This window comes from Coenobita brevimanus, chromosome 62, assembly GCF_032717465.1.
Source record: "Coenobita brevimanus isolate Jiangsu-jjx chromosome 62, ASM3271746v2, whole genome shotgun sequence".
Taxonomy (NCBI): Eukaryota; Metazoa; Arthropoda; class Malacostraca; order Decapoda; family Coenobitidae; genus Coenobita; species Coenobita brevimanus.
The window spans coordinates 22,613,982-22,636,724 of record NC_137015.1 but is presented as its reverse complement, the minus strand read 5'-3'; the positions used below and the strand labels follow the sequence as shown (position 1 = coordinate 22,636,724).

The 22,743-nt window shown below is 43.8% G+C and overlaps 1 protein-coding gene across 1 annotated transcript in view; it reads left to right on the top strand.

Annotated features, from left to right (window-relative positions):
- The window catches only part of LOC145404003 (uncharacterized), a 364,619-nt gene that overhangs the window by 259,142 nt on the left and 82,734 nt on the right, over positions 1-22,743 (top strand). The window contains exon 6 of the mRNA XM_080275607.1: positions 18,685-18,875. Coding sequence (XP_080131733.1) covers positions 18,685-18,875 — 191 coding nt within the window. The remainder of the gene's footprint in view (positions 1-18,684; positions 18,876-22,743) is intronic.

Sequence of the window (22,743 nt, the reverse complement as noted above, 5' to 3'; positions counted from 1 at the left end):
TCGTATTCCTGACGATGATCAAAGCTGATCACCATTTACCTAGAAATGCAACAGCATTGTGCAGCTTTTGGGTGTAGAAAGCGTCGGAATATATCTATGGTGACACTGACAGCATGAGCGGCTCAGCTGTTTGGTTATGCAAACGTCCCTCAGCTGCTTGTCAATCCTCCGAAAGGAGGATGGTGGGTTCCAGAAGGGAAATTTAAGCCTGCAGTCCACCGAGTTCACGTTTCAGATGAACCAGGAACCACAACCATTACCTCCACAACAACAGCCACCACCACAACCACCACAACAGCAACAACAACAACCACTACCACCAACACCACCACAACAGCAACAACATCCACATCCACCACCATAACAACAATCACCACCACAACAACAATCACCACCACAACAACAAGCACCACCATCACAACAACAACCACCACCATCACAACAACAACCACCACCATCACAACAACAACCACCACCACCACCACAGCCACCAGCACATCAACCACCACCATCACAACAATAACCACCACCACAACAACAACAACAAAAACCACCACCACCACAACAACCACCATCACTACAACAACCACCACCACAACAACTACCACCACAACAAAAACCACCACAACAACAACCACCACCACAACAACAACAATCATCACCACCACCACCACCATCACGATAACCACAACAATAACCACCACCACAATAACCACCACCACCATCACCATCACAATAACCACAACAATAACCACCACCACAATAACCACCACAACAACAATAACAACCACCATCACAACAACCACCACAACAACCACCACCACAATAAAAACTACAACAACCACAAAAATAATCACCAAAACAATAACCACCACCATAACAACAACAACCAACACAACCACAACCACCACCACCACAAGAGCAACCACCACCACAACAACAACAACTACCACCACCAACACAACAACCACCACCACCACCACCACAACAACCACCACCACCACAACAACAACCACCACCACCACCACAACAACAACCACCACCACCACAACAACAACAACCACCACCACAACAACAACAACCACCACCACAACAACAACAACCACCACCACAACAACAACAACCACCACCACAACAACAACAACCACCACCACCACCACAACAACAACCACCACCACAACAACAACCACCACCACCACCACCATCACCACCACCACAACAACAACCACCACCACAACAACCACCACCACCACCACAACAACAACAACAACAACAACAGCCAACACAACCACCACCACCACCACAACAACAGCAACAACGACAACAACCATAAAAAACATCTCCACAACCACCACCACAACAACAACAGCAGCAACAACTATAACCACCATCACAAGACCTGGAGCGGTGGCGTCTTCACCGTGGGTCTACCCCCCAGAGGCTGTCGAAGAGAGGAGGAGGACAGCATGGGGGCCAAACCACCGCAAACCCCCCCAGCCCCTCACGGGGTTCGAGTACCTGGGAGTGGCTTCGGTTGCCCGGGCAAGTACCACATCTCCCAACACAACACACACAACAACACCGTTTTTTCTACACCGAGAAATGACTCCCCGGCTGTCATTTCTCGACGACTTCTAGCCGAGGACATTGAGAGCAATCCAGGACCCACCAACAAATACATATGTCCAACATGCTCAAAACCTATCACGTCGAGCCGACAGACAAAGCGTTCAGTTCAGTGCAACTCCTGCAAGAACTGGACCCATTACACCTGCACAACACTTGCATCCAGAAAACATTACACAAACACCTGGACCTGCTCCTTATGTTCCTTCCCCTCACCCATCAACCCACTTTCCAATCCTACTCCTACTTCCTTCACACCTCCACAGCCAAACCCACGGACCCTTCCCACACCATCCAGTCCCCCAACTCCTCCCATTCCAACCCATCCTAATCCACCTCAACCCTTACATCCATCACAACCTCCTCCTACCCCTTCCCCTCCACCCACACCACCTCCCCCCCCGTGCTGCAGCAGCCAACACACATTGCACACACAACATAAACATCCTTCAGTTAAACATAGATGGCATAAACACCAAAATACATGAACTCACATAATTCATCAAACAACAGAACATACACATTGCCATCTTACAAGATACAAAACTACACAGAGCACAGAAAACACCGACATTTCATAACTTCACCACCATCCGACAAGACCGGGCCGACGGCGGTGGCGGTGGACTCATCACCCTGGTACACAAATCCATCAACTTTGCTGATGCCAGTGCACACACAAAGTCACTACTCCCCCCACATGACACCGCAACAGAAATACAATCAATTAAAATACGCACTGGTAACAAATCACACATAACAATCGTTAACACATACATTCCCTCCAATCGTCCCCCACAGTACCACACAATTACTCTCCACAGATACACCCCATCACTAACATACCCAACATCATCCTGGGTGGTGATTTCAATGCCAAGTCGTCGGCCTGGCATGTCAACAACCCTGACACAGACAGAGGGCTGGTACTGCAATCCCAGACAGATCATCTTTTCATACTGAACAGTCTAGACCAACATACCCGTATCCCACACCAAGCCCTCTTCCTCCCATCATCTCCAGACATCACCTTCTGCTCCCCAAACCTCGCTCCCACCACATCATGGAGAGTGGTCAAAACCCTAGGCTCTGATCACCTCCCAATCATCATCACTACCAAAACCAGAATCACCCCAGCTGGCCACAAACACACATACACTAATTATAAGAGAGCCAACTGGGAGGCCTTTGTAACTGAAACAGAACATTTCGAAACACTAAACAGTACACCCATCACAAACATCAACACTGCTGTGCACACTTTCAATACTATCATACGAAACGCAGACAAAAGACACATCCCTAGAGGCAACAGAAAGAGACACAACCCCAACTTCACACCAGAAATTCAAGGACTCATCAGACAACGGGACACACTGCGACGCTCCCCAACACCCCATACACAAGACACCATACAACAAATACAAGAACTCAACACTCAAATAAACAGCAAAATATCAGAATAGCAAACACTAAACTGGAAAAATTACCTCCAAACACTTGACCACAAAACAAACATCAGCAAACTTTACAAAACACTAAACAGCATCACACTTTCCAACAGCAACACCACACAATCACATGCTGCCATCACAACAACAGACACCATACCCTCAAACAAACAACAAGCAAACACTCTCATCAATCACTTTTCACAAGTCAGCCATCTAACCCCCCATCCGGAAGACCGACGTATCATCAGACGTAAGAGACAGTTCCCCACAGACCCAGACTACGCACCTTTCACTTACAACCAGACGAAGCACATCATTAACAACCTCAAGCACTCATCTGCCTGTGGACCAGACAACATAAGCAATATTCATCTTAAACACCTAGAACCACAAGGCATACAAGCACTCACCAACATATCAAACTACAGCTACTCACACAACATAATACCCAACATCTGGAAGCATGGCAATATCATCACTATCCCTAAACCCAACAAAGACCTCACGTTACCCTCCTCACATCGCCCCATCACACTCCTCTGCACCCCCTCTAAAGTCACTGAAAGACTGATACTACAACTAGTCACACCTCACATTCCCCTAGCCCAGTCCCAACATGGCTTTAGGCCACTACACTCCACAAACACCCTTCTTACAGACCTTACACAGAGTGTTTTCGATGGCATGAATTCAGCTAGGCCACCACACAGAGCACTCCTAATCACACTAGGCATTAGCAAGGGTTTTGATGCCATCCCCGCTACAACCTCACAAACAAAATACTCAACACAAACATGCACAATAACAAAAAGATGGCTGGCAAACTACTTAGCAGGCAGATGTGCACACGTAACATTTGCCGGTCAGTCTTCTAACATCAGAAACTTCACAAACGGCGTCCCCCAAGGATCTGTTTTGTCCCCTACACTCTTTAATCTATACATGCACGACATACCCACACCCCACACACCACAGATACACATAGCTTCCTATGCAGATGATATAACACTTACATGTACACACCAAAACGCAAACACAGCTGCACACATCATTCAACCTTACCTCAACACACTACACGAATGGTTCACCACAAACAGGCTCAAAATAGCACCAGCCAAATCTACAGTGACTCTTCTCACAAACTGGACAGCAGAACACAGTCACATCCCACACCTCACCATAAACAACACTCCCCTACCACACACACACACACACACACACACACACACACACACACACACACACACAAAATCCTTGGTGTAACATACAATACATCAATGTCATTTAAACAACACATCACAAACATTAAAAATAAAATAACACCAAGACTCAATGCTTTGAGGTCACTTGCCCATAGAACATTTGGACACAACAAAGAAACCACCACCACAGTATACAAACAATACATACGTTCAGTGATGAATTATGCAAGCCCTGCCTGGGCTTTTAACCTCACCAAAACACACTACAACACTCTACAGACCATACAGAACAAAACCCTAAAAATAATCACAGGCTGCACAGCTACTACACCCACAGACCACCTACATCAAGAAACCAAAGTCCTCAAAGTCAAGGATCACCTAGATATGAGAGGCACCCAGTTTCTTGCTGCAGCATCCACAAACCCACAACATCCACTACAGTACATGGCAGCACATCCACCCACACCAAGGAACATCAAAACAACACCCAGCACACGATACCATACACAAATACTGTCATCTCTTCCCCCTCGCCCACCTCAGGCCAGCTTCCAGAAATATATCCACACTCAGATCACTCGCCGCTCCATTCAGTCACTTAAAGACAACACACAGCTGCATGCACGGCCTCCTGACATCCACCTTTTGAATCCTATCTTCCTCGTGAGGATAGGGTCCACCTGGCCAGGCTGAGATGTGGGCACCATCCAGCCCTCTTAAGCTACCAGAAAAGGCTGGATGACTTCGTCGCTGATGCCTGTCCAGGATGCAACACAGCACCCCATACTATTAAGCATATTATGGAAGACTGCATTGCACACAATCACCTACGCCAACAACACAACATACACTCTTTGAGAGCTCTGTGGGAAAGCCCGGTCTCGGCCATGGCCTTCCTAAGGGACTCGGGGCTGTTTGGCCAGACTGCCTCGGGAACAACTACTACTACTACCACCATCACAACAATGACCACCACCACAACCACCACCACAACAACTACAACATTCGCCACCACACCACCACAACAGCAACAAGAACCACAATCACCACCACAACAGCCACCATTAAAACTACCATCACAACAACCACCATCACCACAACAACAACCACCACCACAACATCCATCACCAATACAGCAACAACCACAATTAACACAACAACCACCACCACCAGCAACACAATAACCACCACCACCATAACAACAACAAAAACCACCATCACCACCAACACAACAACAACAACAAAAACAACCATCACCTCCACCACCACCACAGCAATAACCACCACTACCACTACAATAACCACCATCACCACCACCAGAACAATAACCACCATTACCACCTCCAGAACAATAACCACCATTACCACCTCCACCACAACAACATTCATTTTCATAGTCTGAATTCACTGTAAAAACAGCTCTACTATTACTTGCTTGACGGCTCCAACATGGCGGCAGCCAAGACACATTGCCGCTGTACTGAAGAATGGGCTATGCGGCATCTAGTCTTATTTAATAACATCTATGCCGTTGCCATCCAGTGGGAATGGTTGCCCTATTCCTACGCGACGTCTTAGCTGCATGCCCTTCTGGTCAAAATGTGTGCCAGTTAATGCCGTTAACTCAGAAATAATTATTACGGTATAATATACCGTAAAAACATGTGCCACTATATGTGGATATTGGAATCATATATTATATGATGTCAGTACCCACATATAGTGGCACATGTTTTTTTTACTTCTTGGAAACTTCTAAATTGGAGACTGATTGAAGAAATGTTGGCCCCTGTCAATAAACACAGATTATTATATTATGGAGGAGGAACCATAAGAATATGGTAATATCAATGATACGAGGAGTACTACGGTTCAGATCACCTGGTTACAGTTCTTTGCCCCGCCCACTAGTGCGGAGGCTGTGTTCAAATGCGTGGCTCGTGTGTGTTCATAACACTGCCCGCAATGCGTCCCTGGTCAGTGATTTGTAATCATGAGTGTACATTGACATCCTTTAATATACCTAGTAAATTACTGTGATTATTACACACACACACACACACACACACACACACACACACACACACACACGATATATTTTGCTGGAGCTCCCGTTTCATCAGCCCTCAGGACTAGTTCCTGACCATCCCCCTTTGCTGAACTTTTTCAGTGTCTCAGTTACACAGAGAGTAGGCCAGCATGCTCTCCAGTACAAATTTCTCTATCTATCTTCACCAAACTACATGCACAGTACACACTACACTTCCTATTCAAAATTAACCAAAAATGGCGTCGATTCACCCAGCCTCGGAGTCCCCAGGGGGGGGGACCATAAATGCCCCCGCCATCTGCCCCTCTCCCGGTGACGACTCGAGGTGCCTGGAACCACTGTCTGACTCTCTTCTTCTTCATTTCTGCAACATTCGCGGCCTTTCATCTAACTTTCGCTCTGTTGAGCACCACCTCTCCTCCTCTAAACCTCACCTTCTTTTTCTAACGGAGACTCAGCTGTCTGAGGCAACTGACAGCAAACCCTTTTCTGTATCCTCCTACTTTCTCTATACTCATTTCAAAGCCAAAGGTGGCTGTTGTGTATACATACGCAACGACTTATCTTGCTCTCGTGTTCCTGAACTTGATTCTTCTGAATTCTCCACTCTCTGGCTTCGGCTTTCCTGTCATTCCCTGACTAAATATATCTGTGCTGTTTACTTATCCCCTAATTCTACTGACTATCAAAAATTCTTCGACTATCTTACTTCTACGATGGAACACATTCTATCCATTTCTCCTTTCTCTGAAATCTCCATTCTTGGAGATTTCAGTGTTCACCACCACCTTTGGCTCTCCTCTCCTTTCACGGATCCACCTGGTGAACAAGCCTACATCTTTTCTATCCTTAATGACCTAGAGCAGCTTGTACAGCACCCTACCCGTATCCCTGACCGCCTTGGAGAGAGCTCCAACATACTTGACCTCTTCCTCACAACTAATCCTTCTGCTTACACTGTTAATCTTTTCTCTCCGTTGGGCTCCTCCGATCACAACCTTATTACCTTAACCTGTCCTATCACTCCAGTACGGCCTGCGGACCCTCCAGGGAAACGTCGTCTCTGGCATTTTGGAGCTGAGGACTGGGAGGCCCTCAGGCAGTACTTCTTTGATTTTCCCTGGAATGATTATTGCTTCCATGGCCGTGAGCCATCTGAGTGTGCCTTGCGCATTACGGAGGTTATTCTCTCGGGCTTGGAAGCATACATTCCTTTCTCATATCCTTTGACTAACGCAAGAAAGCCTTGGTTTAATCACGCTTGTTCTAATGCTGTCCGCAACAAGGAGAAGGCCTACAAAAGGTACCGGAGCCAACCCACCCCTGAATCACATAATCTTTACGTTTCTGCCCGGAATCGTGCTAAGTCTGTTCTTCGCTCTACTAAAAATAATTTCATCCATACTAAATGCTCTCAACTCTCCAACTCGAATTCTTCTCGCTCCTTCTGGCACCTTGCCAAAAATCTTTCTAACAACTTTACCACATCATCCTTCCCTCCTCTTTTCTACTCTGATGGTTCTGTAGCTATTTCTTCTACTGATAAAGCAGATCTCTTCGCACAGACTTTCTCCTCCAATTCCACCTTAGACGATTCCGGTGCTGTTCCTCCATCACTTCCCCCCTCTGACTTCCTCATGGCTGACATTAAAATTTCTTCAGTTGATGTATTTTCTGCCATTACTGGCCTCAGTATTAACAAGGCATATGGGCCTGATGGGGTCCCTCCTGTTGTTCTCAAAAACTGTGCTTCTGTGCTTACACCCTGCCTAGGCAAACTATTTCGCCTTTGTCTGTCAACTTGTACCTTTCCTTCTTGCTGGAAGTTTGCTCTCATTCAGCCAGTCCCAAAGAAGGGTGACCACTCCCAACCCTCCAACTATCGTCCAATTGCTTTAACGTCTTGTATTTCAAAAGTTTTCGAGTCAATTCTTAATAAAAAAATTTTAAGGCATCTTTCCTATCACAACCTTCTTTCCGATCGTCAGTATGGGTTCCGTCAGGGACGCTCCACTGGCGATCTTCTCACCTACCTTTCAGACTCCTGGTCATCCTCCTTTCGGGACTTTGGCGAAAGCTTTGCCATTGCACTTGACATCTCAAAGGCTTTTGATCGAGTCTGGCATAAATCTTTAATTTCCAAACTGCCCTCCTACGGTTTCTATCCTTCTATCTGTGCCTTCATCGCTAGCTTCCTTTCTGGTCGTTCTATAGCCGCTGTCGTAGACGGCCATCGTTCTTCTCCTAGATCTATCAACAGTGGTGTTCCTCAGGGCTCTGTCCTATCACCAACTCTCTTCCTTTTATTCATCAATGATCTTCTAAGCTGTACATCTAACCCTATCCACTCATACGCTGATGACTCCACCCTTCACCTTTCCATTCGGTTCCCGCAACGCCCATCTCAACAGTTACTTCAAGAAACAAGGGATGAGGCTATGGCACACCTAATGTCTGACTTGGCTCATATCTCTGACTGGGGTAAAAATAATATGGTTGTCTTTAATGCATCTAAGACTCAGTTCTTACACCTATCAACCCGACAAAATCTTCCACAGGTATACCCACTAATGTTTAATAACATTCAGATTAATCCTGCATCATCCTTGAACATGCTTGGGGTTTCATTTACTCGGGACTTATCTTGGAAAGATCATATTACATCTCTTGTAAAATCTGCTTCCAAGAGATTGGGTGTGCTAAGCCGACTCCGCTCTTTCTTTACCCCTGCACAATTGTTGACTCTATACAGGGGTTTTATCCGCCCCTGTGTGGAGTACAACTCTCATGTGTGGGGAGGCTCCCCACATACAGCTCTTCTCAATAGGGTGGAGTCAAAGGCTTTTCGTCTCATTAACTCTCCTCCTCTTACTGACTCCCTTCAACCTCTGTCTCTTCGCCGCACTGTTGCATCTTTATCTCTTTTCTATCGCTACTTTAATGGTCACTGCTCCTCTGAACTGTCTGCTTGCATTCCTCCACCTCTACGACGGGCGCGTAGCACCCGTCTAGCAGCAAACTCTCATCCCTTCTCTGTCCAACTCTCTAATGCAAGAGTTAACCGTTACTCCCAGTCTTTCATTTATGCAACAGGTCAGCTCTGGAACTGTCTCCCTCTGTCTGTATTTCCTCCTGCCTATGATCTCCAGTCTTTCAAACGTAGTGTGTCCAGGCATCTCAAAATGATCGGATCTTGAATTTGGCTCTCTATTGTATTTTGTTTTTCTCTTGGAGGGAACTGTTACTGCGGGCTCATGGCCTTTGGTTCCTTCTTCCTCGCATAAAAAAAAAAAAAAAACATAGTGAGGCTACAAATTTTTAATTTCACGGTGTTAACCGTATCTTTTTTTTTTTTTTTTCATTAATTGTACTAGATTTGGAGGCCTCATCAGAAAGCTTGGGGGAGGCGAGCGCCCCTCGCTGCCCCCCCCCCCAAATGACGCCCCTGGCAATCGGCCTCAAGTTACCAAAAATGTTGTTAATTAACACGTCCATATGTTATATTATGTGGTAAATGCGGCGGGGCATTTCCGTGGAGTTTCATGTCTGCACACACACACACACACACACACACACACACACACACACACACACACACACACACACACTATGTGTGTGTGTGTGTGTGTGTGTATATATATATATATATATATATATATATCAGCAGCAGCAGCCATAACTAGTCCACTGCTGAACAAAGGCCTCCCCCAACCTTTTCCACGAAGTCCTTGACTGAGCCAATCTTTGCCACGTTTTCCCTGCAAATTTCTCTATCTCATCTCTCCATCTCCTGTTTGGCCTTTTTCTGCTACGCTTACATTCTCTTGGTGTCCAGTCAGTCAACCTCTTACTCCATCGGTTATCCCTTAGTCTTGCTATATGGCCTGCCCACCTCCATTTCTGTTCTTTTATAACTTCTATAATATATTTGACTTTAGTCTGCTCTCTCACCCAAGTTGATCTTTTCCTGTCTCTTAAAGACATTCCCAACATTGACCTTTCCATTGCTCTCTGAGAACGGATTAATTTATTTTCCATTGATTTTGTCAGTTGCCAGGTCTCACAACCATACGTCATAGCTGGAATTATACATTCGTTATATACTTTTCGTTTCATACAAACTGGCAAGCTACTTTTCATAATGTCTCTATGTTTACCAAAAGCTTTCCATCCAATTGTAATGCGTCTTTTTATTTCGCTATCATGATCTGTTAATTTTAGTATTTGTCCCAAGTAATTGTACTCCTCAACTTCTTCAAGAATTTCATCGCTTATTCTGACGACGCTCTTTGGTGTTTGTGGATTAAACATTAGTTTTACTCCGGTTCATCTTCAGTCCTACCTTCAGACTTTCTCTGTTCAGGTCATTTAACATTTCTGGCAATGCCTCCGCTGTTTCTGAGATTAGGACAATGTCATCTGCAACTCTCAAATGGTTTAGCTTTTCTCCATCTATGTTTACTCCTTTGTTTTCCTAGTCAAGCTTTCTGAAAATACTTTCTAGGCATGCTGTAAATAATTTTGATGAAATTGTATCTCCTTGACGCACGCCCTCCTCAATTTTAATTTTTTCTGAGCCCTTATGTAATTTAACTGTAGCAGTTCCCACTTTATATATGTTTTCGAGCAGGTTTACAATGTTCGCATTCACTCCTTGTTCTCGCAATGAATTTATAATTGCTATGTGCTCCACTGAGTCGAAAGCCTTTTCGTAATCAACAAAACCTAAGCAAAGTGGTTTATTATATTCAATAGTTTTCTCAATTAGCTGGTTCATTGTATGTAGATGATCAATGGTCGAATACCCGCTTCGGAATCCTGCCTGTTCACGAGGTTGGTTTTCCTCCAAAATTGTTTTTATTCTGTTCGTAAGGACTTTAGTGAAGAGTTTGTAAATGACTGATAATAAGCTAATGGGTCGATAGTTACTAAGATCTTTTAAATCACCTTTTTTCTAGGGTAAAATAACTATTGCATTACACCATACTTTTGGGAATTCTCTTCTGTTTTATACAGTGAGTAAATAAGTGAGCAAGCCTATTTTGTACTTCTACTCAGGCATCCAACAGTAAATCTGTTACTATTCCATCTTCTCCCTTAGCCTTCCCTCTTTTCATATTTTTATGACAAATATTTACTTCGTTTGGTGTTACCTCAGGTTTTTCACTTGTATCAACTGAAAAGTTAGCTATTGGTACTACTGTCTTTGATGCATACAGTTCTTTGTAAAATTCTTCAACTCTCTTCACCATCTTATCTCTGCATTTAATGATTTCACAGTTTTTTTTTTTCTTTCAGTGATGTGATTTATTGCTTTCCTAGTGCCATTTTACTTCGGACCTGCTTCAGACTTTTTCCATGTTTGATGGTTTCTTTGATCTGATCCATGTTTTTCTTTCTTTTTTCTTCTATTTGTCTTTTGTTGATAAGCTTATTTAATTCTGCTCGTTCTATTTCGTCTTTCTTTGTCTTTACTTTCATTTCCTTTCGTTTTTTCATAAGCTCGAGTGTCTTTTCTGAATACTTCTTGGCTTTGGTTGTATTAGGTTTTCCTACTACCTCTGCTGATTCTCTTAGCTCTTTTGTTAGTCTGTCATTCTGCTCATCAATGTCACATTCAACATTACTTAGAGCCTGAAATCTGTTCCTTATTTCCAACTGAAAGGCTGCTTTGTTTTCGTTTACTTTTATTAGGCAAATCTTTTTATCTTTAATCATCTTCTTTCTTTCACTTCTGAAATTGAATCTTGCTGTGCAACCCACCATTCTATGATCACTGCCTATATTTACTTTGTTGATAACTGTGACGTTTGTGATCGTGTTATTCTTGTCTGCAATAATAAAGTCGATTTCATTCTTTGTTTCTCCATTTGGGCTTCTCCAGGTCCACTTTCTTCCTGTTCTTTTGTGGAAGAATGTGTTCATTATTCTCATGTTAAACATTTCAGCAAAATTTACCAGCATTTCTCCTCTTTCAATCCTTTCTCCCACTCCAAATTTTCCCATACATGCTTCTCCATTTTTCGACTTCCCAACCTTTGCATTGAAGTCTCCCATGAGTATAGTATATGTTGTCTTTTCTTCTTCCATAATCTGGGAGATGTCATCTTAGAATGTTTCTATTTCTTCATCTGGGCTTTGAGAAGTTGGTGCATATACTTGTATGACTTTCATGGTATACTTTTTGCATAGTCTAATGGCAACAAATGTTGCTCTGTCAGATACACTGCTGAATTTAACAATGTTGTCTGCAAGATTTCTCTTAATTAGAAATCCTACACCACTAACTCCTTCATTTTCCTTTCCTCTGTAGTAAAATAGGTGTTTGCTGTCTTCGAGCTGAATTACTTTTTCTTCTTTTCTGCGGATCTCACTCAAACCTACAATATCCCAACTAATGTTTTCCAGTTCAGTCATCAGGTTATCAAGTTTGTAATCTTCTGCGAGGCTTCTTACATTGTATGCATAGATCTTCATCGATTTCAGTTTGTTTGACATCCAAGAGTCTAATTTTCCAACACAGTGCCTACTCACTTTCAGTGGCACACTGCCCGTAAGCACAGGAGGCAGTGTGGTTGGACCTTTAGCAGACGATGATCCAACAGGAACGCCTGTCAAATCATTTGCAATAGAACTCATGTTTGGTTGGAAGGATTGTGGCAAATAATCTCACCTCCCTGCCACATTGCTTCCTGTGAGATGTATTATTTTTTTGCCACCTTATTCGTCATATTCGGTGGAACCCTATATATCTATAGGGGGTCCCATGGTCCACGCCGTCTAAGACGGCATCTCGTATATCTACAAGGCCTTCCCCTATCTGCCACCCGGGGACGCGCCAGGTAGCAGTGGGCTCCTGCCCCCGGATATATATATATATATATATATATATATATATATATATATATATGTATGTATGTATGTATTGTCTGGCTGTCAGGCCATCCTCTGTGGAAATCAAGGGGGATGCAAACAGCTCTAACAGGTGTAACTTCTTACGACAAATTTACACATTTTAAACGTGTACATCACATTAGCTAAAGTTGCTCCTCTGATGGCCAAGATTATTATTAATCAGAAATACTCAACATGGTGGAATAATGGTATCCAATTACCGTAGAATTTTTTACTTCTATAACCATAATATTAGCTATAGCGGGTCGGATGGATGCATGAGTTGGTGGGATGGGTAGGCATGGTTGTTGGGTGGGTGGGTAGTGAGAAAATGGGTTCATAGAAAATATAACCCAGGGGAAATGGGCCCAAAGATAAAATGGGAACCTAAGGGTCTTCTCCCACATCGAGTGGCCATCCAGGGTCCCAAAAAATGCACGATCACAAGGTTTTACCCAGGCAACGCCAGGTACCCCTTCTAGTGGAATCTAAAATCTAAGCTCAAATTCTATCTCTATCTATATACTTAGGCTGCTTTACCCCAAGGAAAGGGAGGTAGCCGAGACAGGACGACACACTCCCCATTTACTCATCCATTCAAACACATTCATTCGCATCTTAGCCCCAAGGGGGAGAAGGGACAGATCCTCACCACACCACACCGCACAAGGGTCAACTGCGCAATGCAATCAGTGACACCCGCAGCAGAGCCCGACAGCAGAACTGGTTTACCCCTGCCACATCATAATGGACCCATCCCCTTACCCGCAGCTGACCTGACTAGCTGATCAGACCAAATGAGGGAGAATATCTCCTCAGGGCTGCGTCATCACTTATTCATTCACAATTTCTCTCCATTTATTTCTGTCACGCACAGCCACTCTTCCTTGCTCAACAGACATCCCTCTCGCATCCAGCACTCTCTTCACACTGTCCATCCATCCTATTCGTGGTCTTCCTCTCAGCCTTACACCTCTCACATCAGATCTAGTAATCTTTTTCACCAATCGCTCATTATCCATTCTCTCCATATGCCCAAACCATCGCAACACCCTCTGCTCAACTCTACCAGCCATCTCCCAAACAACTCCAGTTCTCCTTCACACTTCATGATTTTGCACTCGATCCATATGCGTCACTCCACACATACTCCTCAGACACCTCATCTCCATTACATTCAAACCTTTCCTCTCGGCTACAAACATATTCCATGTTTCAGCCCCATGTAATGCAGTCGGTACCACAACACCCTCATACAACCTTCTCTTTACATCCATTCTAAGCGCACGACATCTAAACACTTTTTTCATTCCCCCCAGCACCTTTCCCACTTCATTTATTCTAAACTTCACTTCTGCATCTATTCTTCCATCCACAGCAACATGTGACCCTAGATATTTAAAATACCCTAGCTCCTCAAGCAACTCGCCATTCAAAACTATATTTATCCCCCTACCATCTACCAACCTCGTACACTTCATCACTGTACTCTTATTCTCATTTACTTTCAATGTCCTCCTTGCACACACCCTTCCAAACTCCTCTACCAACTGTCTCAATCTCTCCTCTGAATCAGCCACCAGTGCAGTATCATCTGCAAGTACGTAGGAGGACTACTGGGCCTTGAATGCAGGCTGCGAAAGCCTATGCCCAGAGTCGGACACATAAAAAAAAAAAAAAAAAAAAAAACAGCAGCTGCTTCAGATTCCACTCTCCACCATCAACATTCATCAGACTCAGACCTCCACCTAAAACTCTTGCATTCACCTCCCTTACAACACCATTCATGTAAATAATAAACAACCAAGGCGACATCACACATCCCTGTCGCAGACCCACTCTCACAGGAAACCAATCACTCACAGCATTTCCCACTCTTACACACGCTCTACTATTTACATAAAACCTTTTCATCCCTTTTAGTATCCTACCATCAAGTCCATACAATCTTAAAACAGTCCACAAAGCCTCTCTATCAATTCTATCATATGCTTTCTCTAAATCCATAAATGCCCCAAACACATCCTTGCCTTTCGCTAAATACTTTTCACACACTTGTCTCACAGCAAACACCTGATCCACGCATCCCCTCCCTCTCCTAAAGCCACACTGCTCATCATCAATCACTCCCTCTGTACCCTCTCTAACTCTCATAATTAACACTCTACCATACACCTTACCTACAACACTCAACAGACTTATACCCCTAAAGCTAGTACATTCATACTTATCACCCTTGCCTTTATACAACGGGACCACACAAGCACTTGCCCAGTCAATTGGCACCATATCTTTCACAAAGCACACATTCAACAATCTTACTAACCAGTCAACAGTAGTCACTCCACCACCCTTCAGGCATTCCACAGCACACCCATCCATACCTGCAGCTTTCCCTGTTTTCATCTCCTTTACTGCCTTCTCCACTTCCTCCTTCGTGATCAAAGAATCATTCAGCTCTCCCAACACATTTATTCCTTGCACCCTTCCATCCACCACAATCTCAGCCACACTTTCCTCCTCTACATTTAACAATCTTTCAAAATACTCTGCCCATCTCTTCCTTACTGCATCCATCTCAATTAACATCCTTCCATCCTCTGCTTTTACTCGTTCCTCCTTCCCAGACTCTCCCTTTCGCACCCTTTTCTCCTCCTTCCAAAACATTTTCTTATTCTGTTGAAAATTGTCAGCCGCCTACCCCACCTCTCATCTGCTGCCACTTTAGCATCTCGCACAGCCCTTCTCGCCCTATTCCTCCTTTCCTTATACCTTTCATATGACATCTCATCCTTCCTCTGCAGCCACACTTCATATGCATGTCTCTTCTCAGCCACAGTCATACTTATTTCCTCGCACCACCATTCACTTCCTTTTCTTACACCACCACCCACACGTCTCACACCACACACCTCTTCTGCATGCCCCATCACAGCACTCTTAAACAACTGCCATTCCTCCTCCACGCTGCCATTTTCCCGATCTTTCACTGCGTTCCACTCATCTTTCAATTTCTCCTGATACTCTATCTTTTTCTCTCTTTTATCCAACTCACTCACTTTCAAAGCCTCCCTGCCACACCTAACCCTCCTAGCTCTCACCCATCTCTTACCTACTCTTAACTTTCCCTTTACCAGGTAGTGGTCAGACATACCTCCACCCTCCCCTCTCAGAACTCTCACATCCAACAATCTTCCTATTACATTCCTAGACACAACCACATGGTCCATCAAAACTCTATCAGCAACCCTTCCACCCTCCTGTCTCACCCATGTATACTTATAAATATCTTTCTTCTCAAACAGCGTATTTCCAATCACCATCTCTCGCTCAACACACATCGCTATCATTTGTTCCCCATTTTCATTTCTTCCAGGCACACCATGCATACCAACTACACCTTCAACTGCTACATTTCCCACTCTAGCATTCAGATCTCCCATCATTACCACATTCACGTTCACTCCAAAACTCTGCAGACACTCATCAACATCATGCCAGAAAGACTCCCTCTCTTCTTCATCCCTTTCACTACCAGGCCCATATGCACTCACAAACACCCACAACTCACGTTCAAATTTCGCTTTCACCCACATCAGTCTCGATGACACCTCCTTCCATTCAATCACACACTGCTGTACTTCCGGACTCACTATCAAGGCCACACCTTCTCTTGCCCTTCCTCTATCAACACCTGACAATCTTCCATTCACACTTCCAAACATAGACTCACCCTTCCCTTTCATCTTCGTTTCACTCAAAGCTAATACATCCAACTTTCTTCTCACAAACATTCTCCCAATCTCCCCCCTTTTAGCCTCAATCGTACTACATCCGCGCACATTCATAGACCCAATCTTCAGGGTACGAGGATAACTCAATCCCCAATCCCTTACTATGGCCTGTCTCTTTTTAGGAACTAAAAAACAGAGGAGGGGGTCCCTAGTCCCCTCACCTCGCCCCTTTCAGTTGCCTTTTACGACACGCAGGGAATACGGTGGCAGTATTCTTCCTAACATAACCTGGCCGCAGAGTAGTAGTACCATCCCATAGTGCGGCCAGATTGTCCCCCCCCCCCCGCCACAGTCAGTAAATCCACCGTCAGTTATGGAAATCCCAGCCTTGTGGGGTGACGGGTGAGGCCAGATGTCAGAAAATAGGCCAATGAACAGACAAAGGCTGGCAGTCCTCGACCTAGATAAACTGAGTTTTATTAAACACTGAAAAAGTAAAAATATCTTATATCCGGTTGTTGTAAACAATAAATACACGTTGTATTATTCCTCTGTCCTGGATCGGAAGCTATGACCTAAATTCTGCAGTGAATCGTAATTAGTAAAGTGTTATTGCTTTCACACAGAGACAGGATAACTTCCTATACTGTGGAGTTTATGTCACCACCGAGGTGTTGAAAATGGCCTAATAAAAACAGTTAATTTTTGAAACGTCTGGTAATGTAGAGGAGGAAGATACTAGCCGGGGTGACGGTCAGGTGTCGTGTTCTTGGTTTAAGATCTTAGAGACACATCTAGACACACTGATTCTCCATCTCGAAATGCCACCAGAGGCTTATGCCCCATCACCTGTGCCCTTAGGCCCTTCAGTACGGTGACGTTTTACTGTAGCGTATTGCTTCGACATCTACACAATTTGTATTCAGCTTAGAAGCAGGGGAAGAATCAAGAACAGTAAATAATAAGGAAGGGTAAAATTTAATGCCCCACTACCCCTTTAAGGTTATAGGAGCCTGAGATTTGACCACTACAATTAATACATTACAGGGCACATAGACACATTGTACTCCGTACTATATGATTCAACTGAGGGAAACCCCTGTCCTCTAAAGGGATAGGAATACGTGATTCACCTATACACCTGCCAGCATCACGATTAAAGCAGAGTACAGACGCTTTTGGGAGATTTGAAAAAGAAGCAGTCAAAGCACACGACTGCTTCAAATACCTGACAACCAGGCGTCAAAAGAATTAAAAAAAAAACATCATCATCATCACCATCATCATCATCATCAATACCATCATGCCTACCTTAAACCACTACCATTGCCGTTTATTTTATGGCCTGATGTCCGAGTAATGTCCTGCGCTCTGTTATGGATGCCTCACTTTGGGCGGCTCTGGTTGCCGGACTTATCAGTAAGTGAATCATAAACATCATCATCATCATCAGCAGCAGCAGCAGCAACAGCAACAGCAGCATCGTCGTCGTCATCTCATCTCTTATTATCTTTTTACTTATTTTTCTGAACATTCTCTGTCCAGGTTCCCTAGTGATTGTGTTCGTTTTGCTGTGGCTGGAAAAATACAAGGAAGCACAAAAATCAATTAAATATTTCATAAAAACATCATCATCAGCATCACGCCAACCATTACTGCCACTTGTACTGTACATTAATTTTATAGATTTATTTGTAAAAATTTGTCTTTATTTTGGTCAGGTTCCCGAGTGGTGGCGTACGCTCTGCTGTGGGTGGTTCACTTCGGGTGGCTGTGGCTGCCCATCCTCGTGCGGTGGTTCATACACGCAGTCTGGATTTACTTCGATGTGGCAGAGATGTCCCTGGTTAACTCTGTCGCTTTTGGCGGAATTTATCTGTTCTCATTTGTTACTACTGCGCCGGGGAGACAGGTGAGAGAGAGAGAGAGAGAGAGAGAGAGAGAGAGAGAGAGAGAGAGAGGAAGATATGCAAGTAGGTCGATATGTAAAGGGAGAGAGAGAGAGAGAGAGAGAGAGAGAGAGAGAGAGAGGGAGAGAGAGAGAGAGAGAGAGGAAGATATGCAAGTAGGTCGATACGTAAGGAGAGAGAGAGAGAGAGTTTTTTCTTCTTGACCCTCCCATTTCCTTCATCTGTTAATATACTTCATCACCCTTTTTCTCTCCTTCCCTCCAAAGATTGTATACCATTGTATTTACCGTCCTTCTGTCTTCCTACCGCCGTACATCCTCTCTCTCTCTCTCTCTCTCTCTCTCTCTCTCTCTCTCTCCACATCCGGTTTCATCACCCCTTCGTCATCTTCTGCAGTTCTACCATCTGTTTTCTTGCCTCTGCACTCTTATCCCTATCTCTTCATTAACGATAGTTAACGTCTTTTGGGTGGTGATCCTTAAGCAGTTGGTGCTGGCCGGGATTTACCAATACCCCTCAGATACGGACATACTTATGACCAACGTTACAAACAGCTAAGGAAAGTCTCAGCGGTGGATTTTCTGACCGTTCTCGGGCCTTCGTGGGCTACGCATTTCCATGGGCCGAGGTTAAAGTCACTGTGTCGTCATAGATCACCGTAATGGTAGCGGAAGCAACCAGTCACCAAACAGCGAGGCGGCTGGCTAGTTTACATGTGAGGCGATGGATCGTTCTTCATAGGCTACTAAATGAAAACGGTGATGCTTGGTTCTTGTGTACTTTATGATATTAGAACTACAATTTATCAATTATTAGCATATTGTAGTAGTCTGGTTGCTAGTTACCTAAATTGTAGATAAATATAATTTAAGCATGGGCTAGTGAGGCAAGCTGTGACTTGCCCGTTAAACTCACTGTCTGTCTCCGACCACGGCCTAGTAAAACATCAACCAGGTGGACAGCTATAAGAAGCCTCCACCGCGCATGGTGTCACGGTCACCACTGAATCAGGGGTCCGCCAAGGCGCCAACCCGTGCTACATTTCCACAACGCTGTGTTTATATTCGCTTTGTTTGTTTATTTCCTAAATATTATTCTAAACTACTTATGATTTCATCACCCAGTGAAAGATTTTCTTCTTTAAGATGGTTTTCCTCTTCTAGTCTCTTTACTGCTTTAATTCTTCCTGTATGTTGTGATACAGGTACTCTTCGTTTTTGTTGTACAAGCGCTGTCATGTGCTGTACCTTCGGTACCAAAGCTTTTTAACACCTCTGTTAATGTTTTCTTCACTCTTCGTTTCTCGGCTCTTTCATATCTCTCATTCAGCTCCTCTGATACTCTGATCGTTGAAACAATGATAAGCATAACATTACACCACTTAAGCAATTTCATGCCTTTCCATACAAATAATAATGATCTCTTCAGTAAACATAACTGTATCAGCTAAGAAATGCCTTACAGCACAAATGTTGCTATAACCACACACACATTTCTCTACCTTCACAAATAATTCCGTGCCCACACAAATAATGCCACACCCTTACATGTATTGCCGTACGAACAGTACATTCACAAATAAGTCTGTGCTCGCACAAATAATGCCAAACCGCACACATACGAGTAATGTGGTACCTTCGCAAGCAATGCTGCAGCCACACACACACACACACACACACTGTCACGGGGGGATGTGAAATTATGAATTAGTAATGCTGGATGTTACTTGAAAATAGAGACAGGAATTGACTTGTGAAAATCAAACAGTAAGTTTTACTTTATGCCGATTCTCTAAAGACAAGAATTTATAAACTTTCTCAACAGCACACGGCAGAGACTAATTACTCACGAGTGCTGTTTGTAGTACTGTTAGCCTCTCGAGAAAGTGATTCCACCCCTGACATTCAATAACTAATACTGATAATAATAAACAGGTTCTTGCTGGTGCTTTACTCCTGGCTGGCACAACGGATTAAAATTTGATACAAAAGAACTGGCCTAAGTACCAGTTATTTATAATGTAAAGAGTTTGTGCAAACTAGGAGCGGCAACTAAAATAAGCTTAATGTGGAGAAATAAAACACGAGTCTAATTACATTATGCTCAAGGAAAAGAACTGTAAATTTATTTATTACAATAGAATAAACTTACGTTACATGAATCTCAAAATGAATTCAAGAGAATACACTCACTCGCTCATTCAAAAGCTAATCAAACTTAAGCCTAGAAAAACGACCAGAAATACTGGTCAGTGGAGGGGAGCCGAACGAGTAGTCTGGGCGCCTGTGATGAACATCAAAACGCTGCTATTCACTGTAAGCCCACTTTGCCAATTCACCATCTAGGTGGAGATTCAGGAACTCGCTGTATAATGGAGGTGCTGCTCTACACTGGGCACAAACAGTCCTACCCTCAAGGTGACTCAAAGCTGACTAAGTTCAAATTAGGAGAGGGGGCGAGAGATGGCCGTGTTCACCGGAAGTAGGGCGTGGCCTAACTTCAACGGTCAACGGAAAGATGGTGAACGATATAGGCTCACAATAAATCACTCAGTGAAAGCACTAATGTCGTGGATAAGAACAATCACTTGTGAAACAGTGACAAATGTTCTGAAAACCATCCCGATTGAAGTGAATACGAGGACGGTTGAACTGAATGATGCCCAGTGGGAATTCCACTAGAGTTCGTGGTTTTCTCATCACAGTACAATGTCACGAATTTATATAAATACACCAGCGCGAATTCGTGACATTACACCCCATCAATATCAAATTTTTCTTCAGAAAATTTTTCGATATACATACATATGAATCCTAACTCAGTCACACAAGATTCACACTTTGGTGTGTGTACTTTCCTGTTACATGAGAAAATCACAGTCACCCATGAGCGTAAAAACCTTGTATTTACGTTTATGGAAGCAAGCTCAAGGAAAAAACTCCGTGACGACGGTGAAAAATCCTGTACTCAGGTCAAACTGAGCAAAAAGTTCGTTACATTTACATTATCAACTAATTGTTATGTAGCATGATGTATGTAATACACGGTGTAGGTGTGACAGCTGTGGTGTAACTGTGCCTACATGTAAAATGATATAATACAGATCAATAGTAAATAGAGACGATGAGGCAGAAGAGAAGAGGCGGCAGCATGGGCAGAGATGATCAGCTGATCTGCACGACAATATTGCCACACCCGCCAGCTGCACCTATGAAAGCAATCAAGGTGGAGCATCAAAAGTGTCAGTGCGACAAATAATTTTTATTAAATTACAATTTCTTTCTCTGTCTAGTAATCAGTACTTTTTGTAACTTAAGTTACGAAAAATACACTATTATTTTGTTAATGGACACATTATTAACCAGGAAACGTAGTCCTTGGCTTGCTCAAATCTCTGAGGACCCCTGTAGTGTACTGGTTAAACCTACATTATTAAGCAGGGAACATGCCAGTCCTTGGATTGCCCAAATCTCTGAGAACGGACAGTTTACTAGTTAAACCTACATTATTAACCAGGAAACGTGCCAGTCCTTGGATTGCCCAAATCTCTGAGAACGAGCAGTTTACTGGTTAAACCTACATTATCAACCAGGAAACGTGCCAGTTCTTGGATTGCCCAAATCTCTGAGAACGGGCAGTTCACTGGTTAAACCTAACACTACACTTACGATTAATAACGGCAAGTTGAGAATCCTTACACAATCTCGGGTAGGTCACATTTTAACACCTGATGTGGTGTGAACACTCATGCGGATAATGTGCATTCTCCAGGAATCCTCAGAGAGGCCCACAGCTCGAGACACCACAAGGTAATTCAAACACAGCCTCTGATTGTCCTTACGGGGGTCTCAAACTTCCCCTTAACCTATG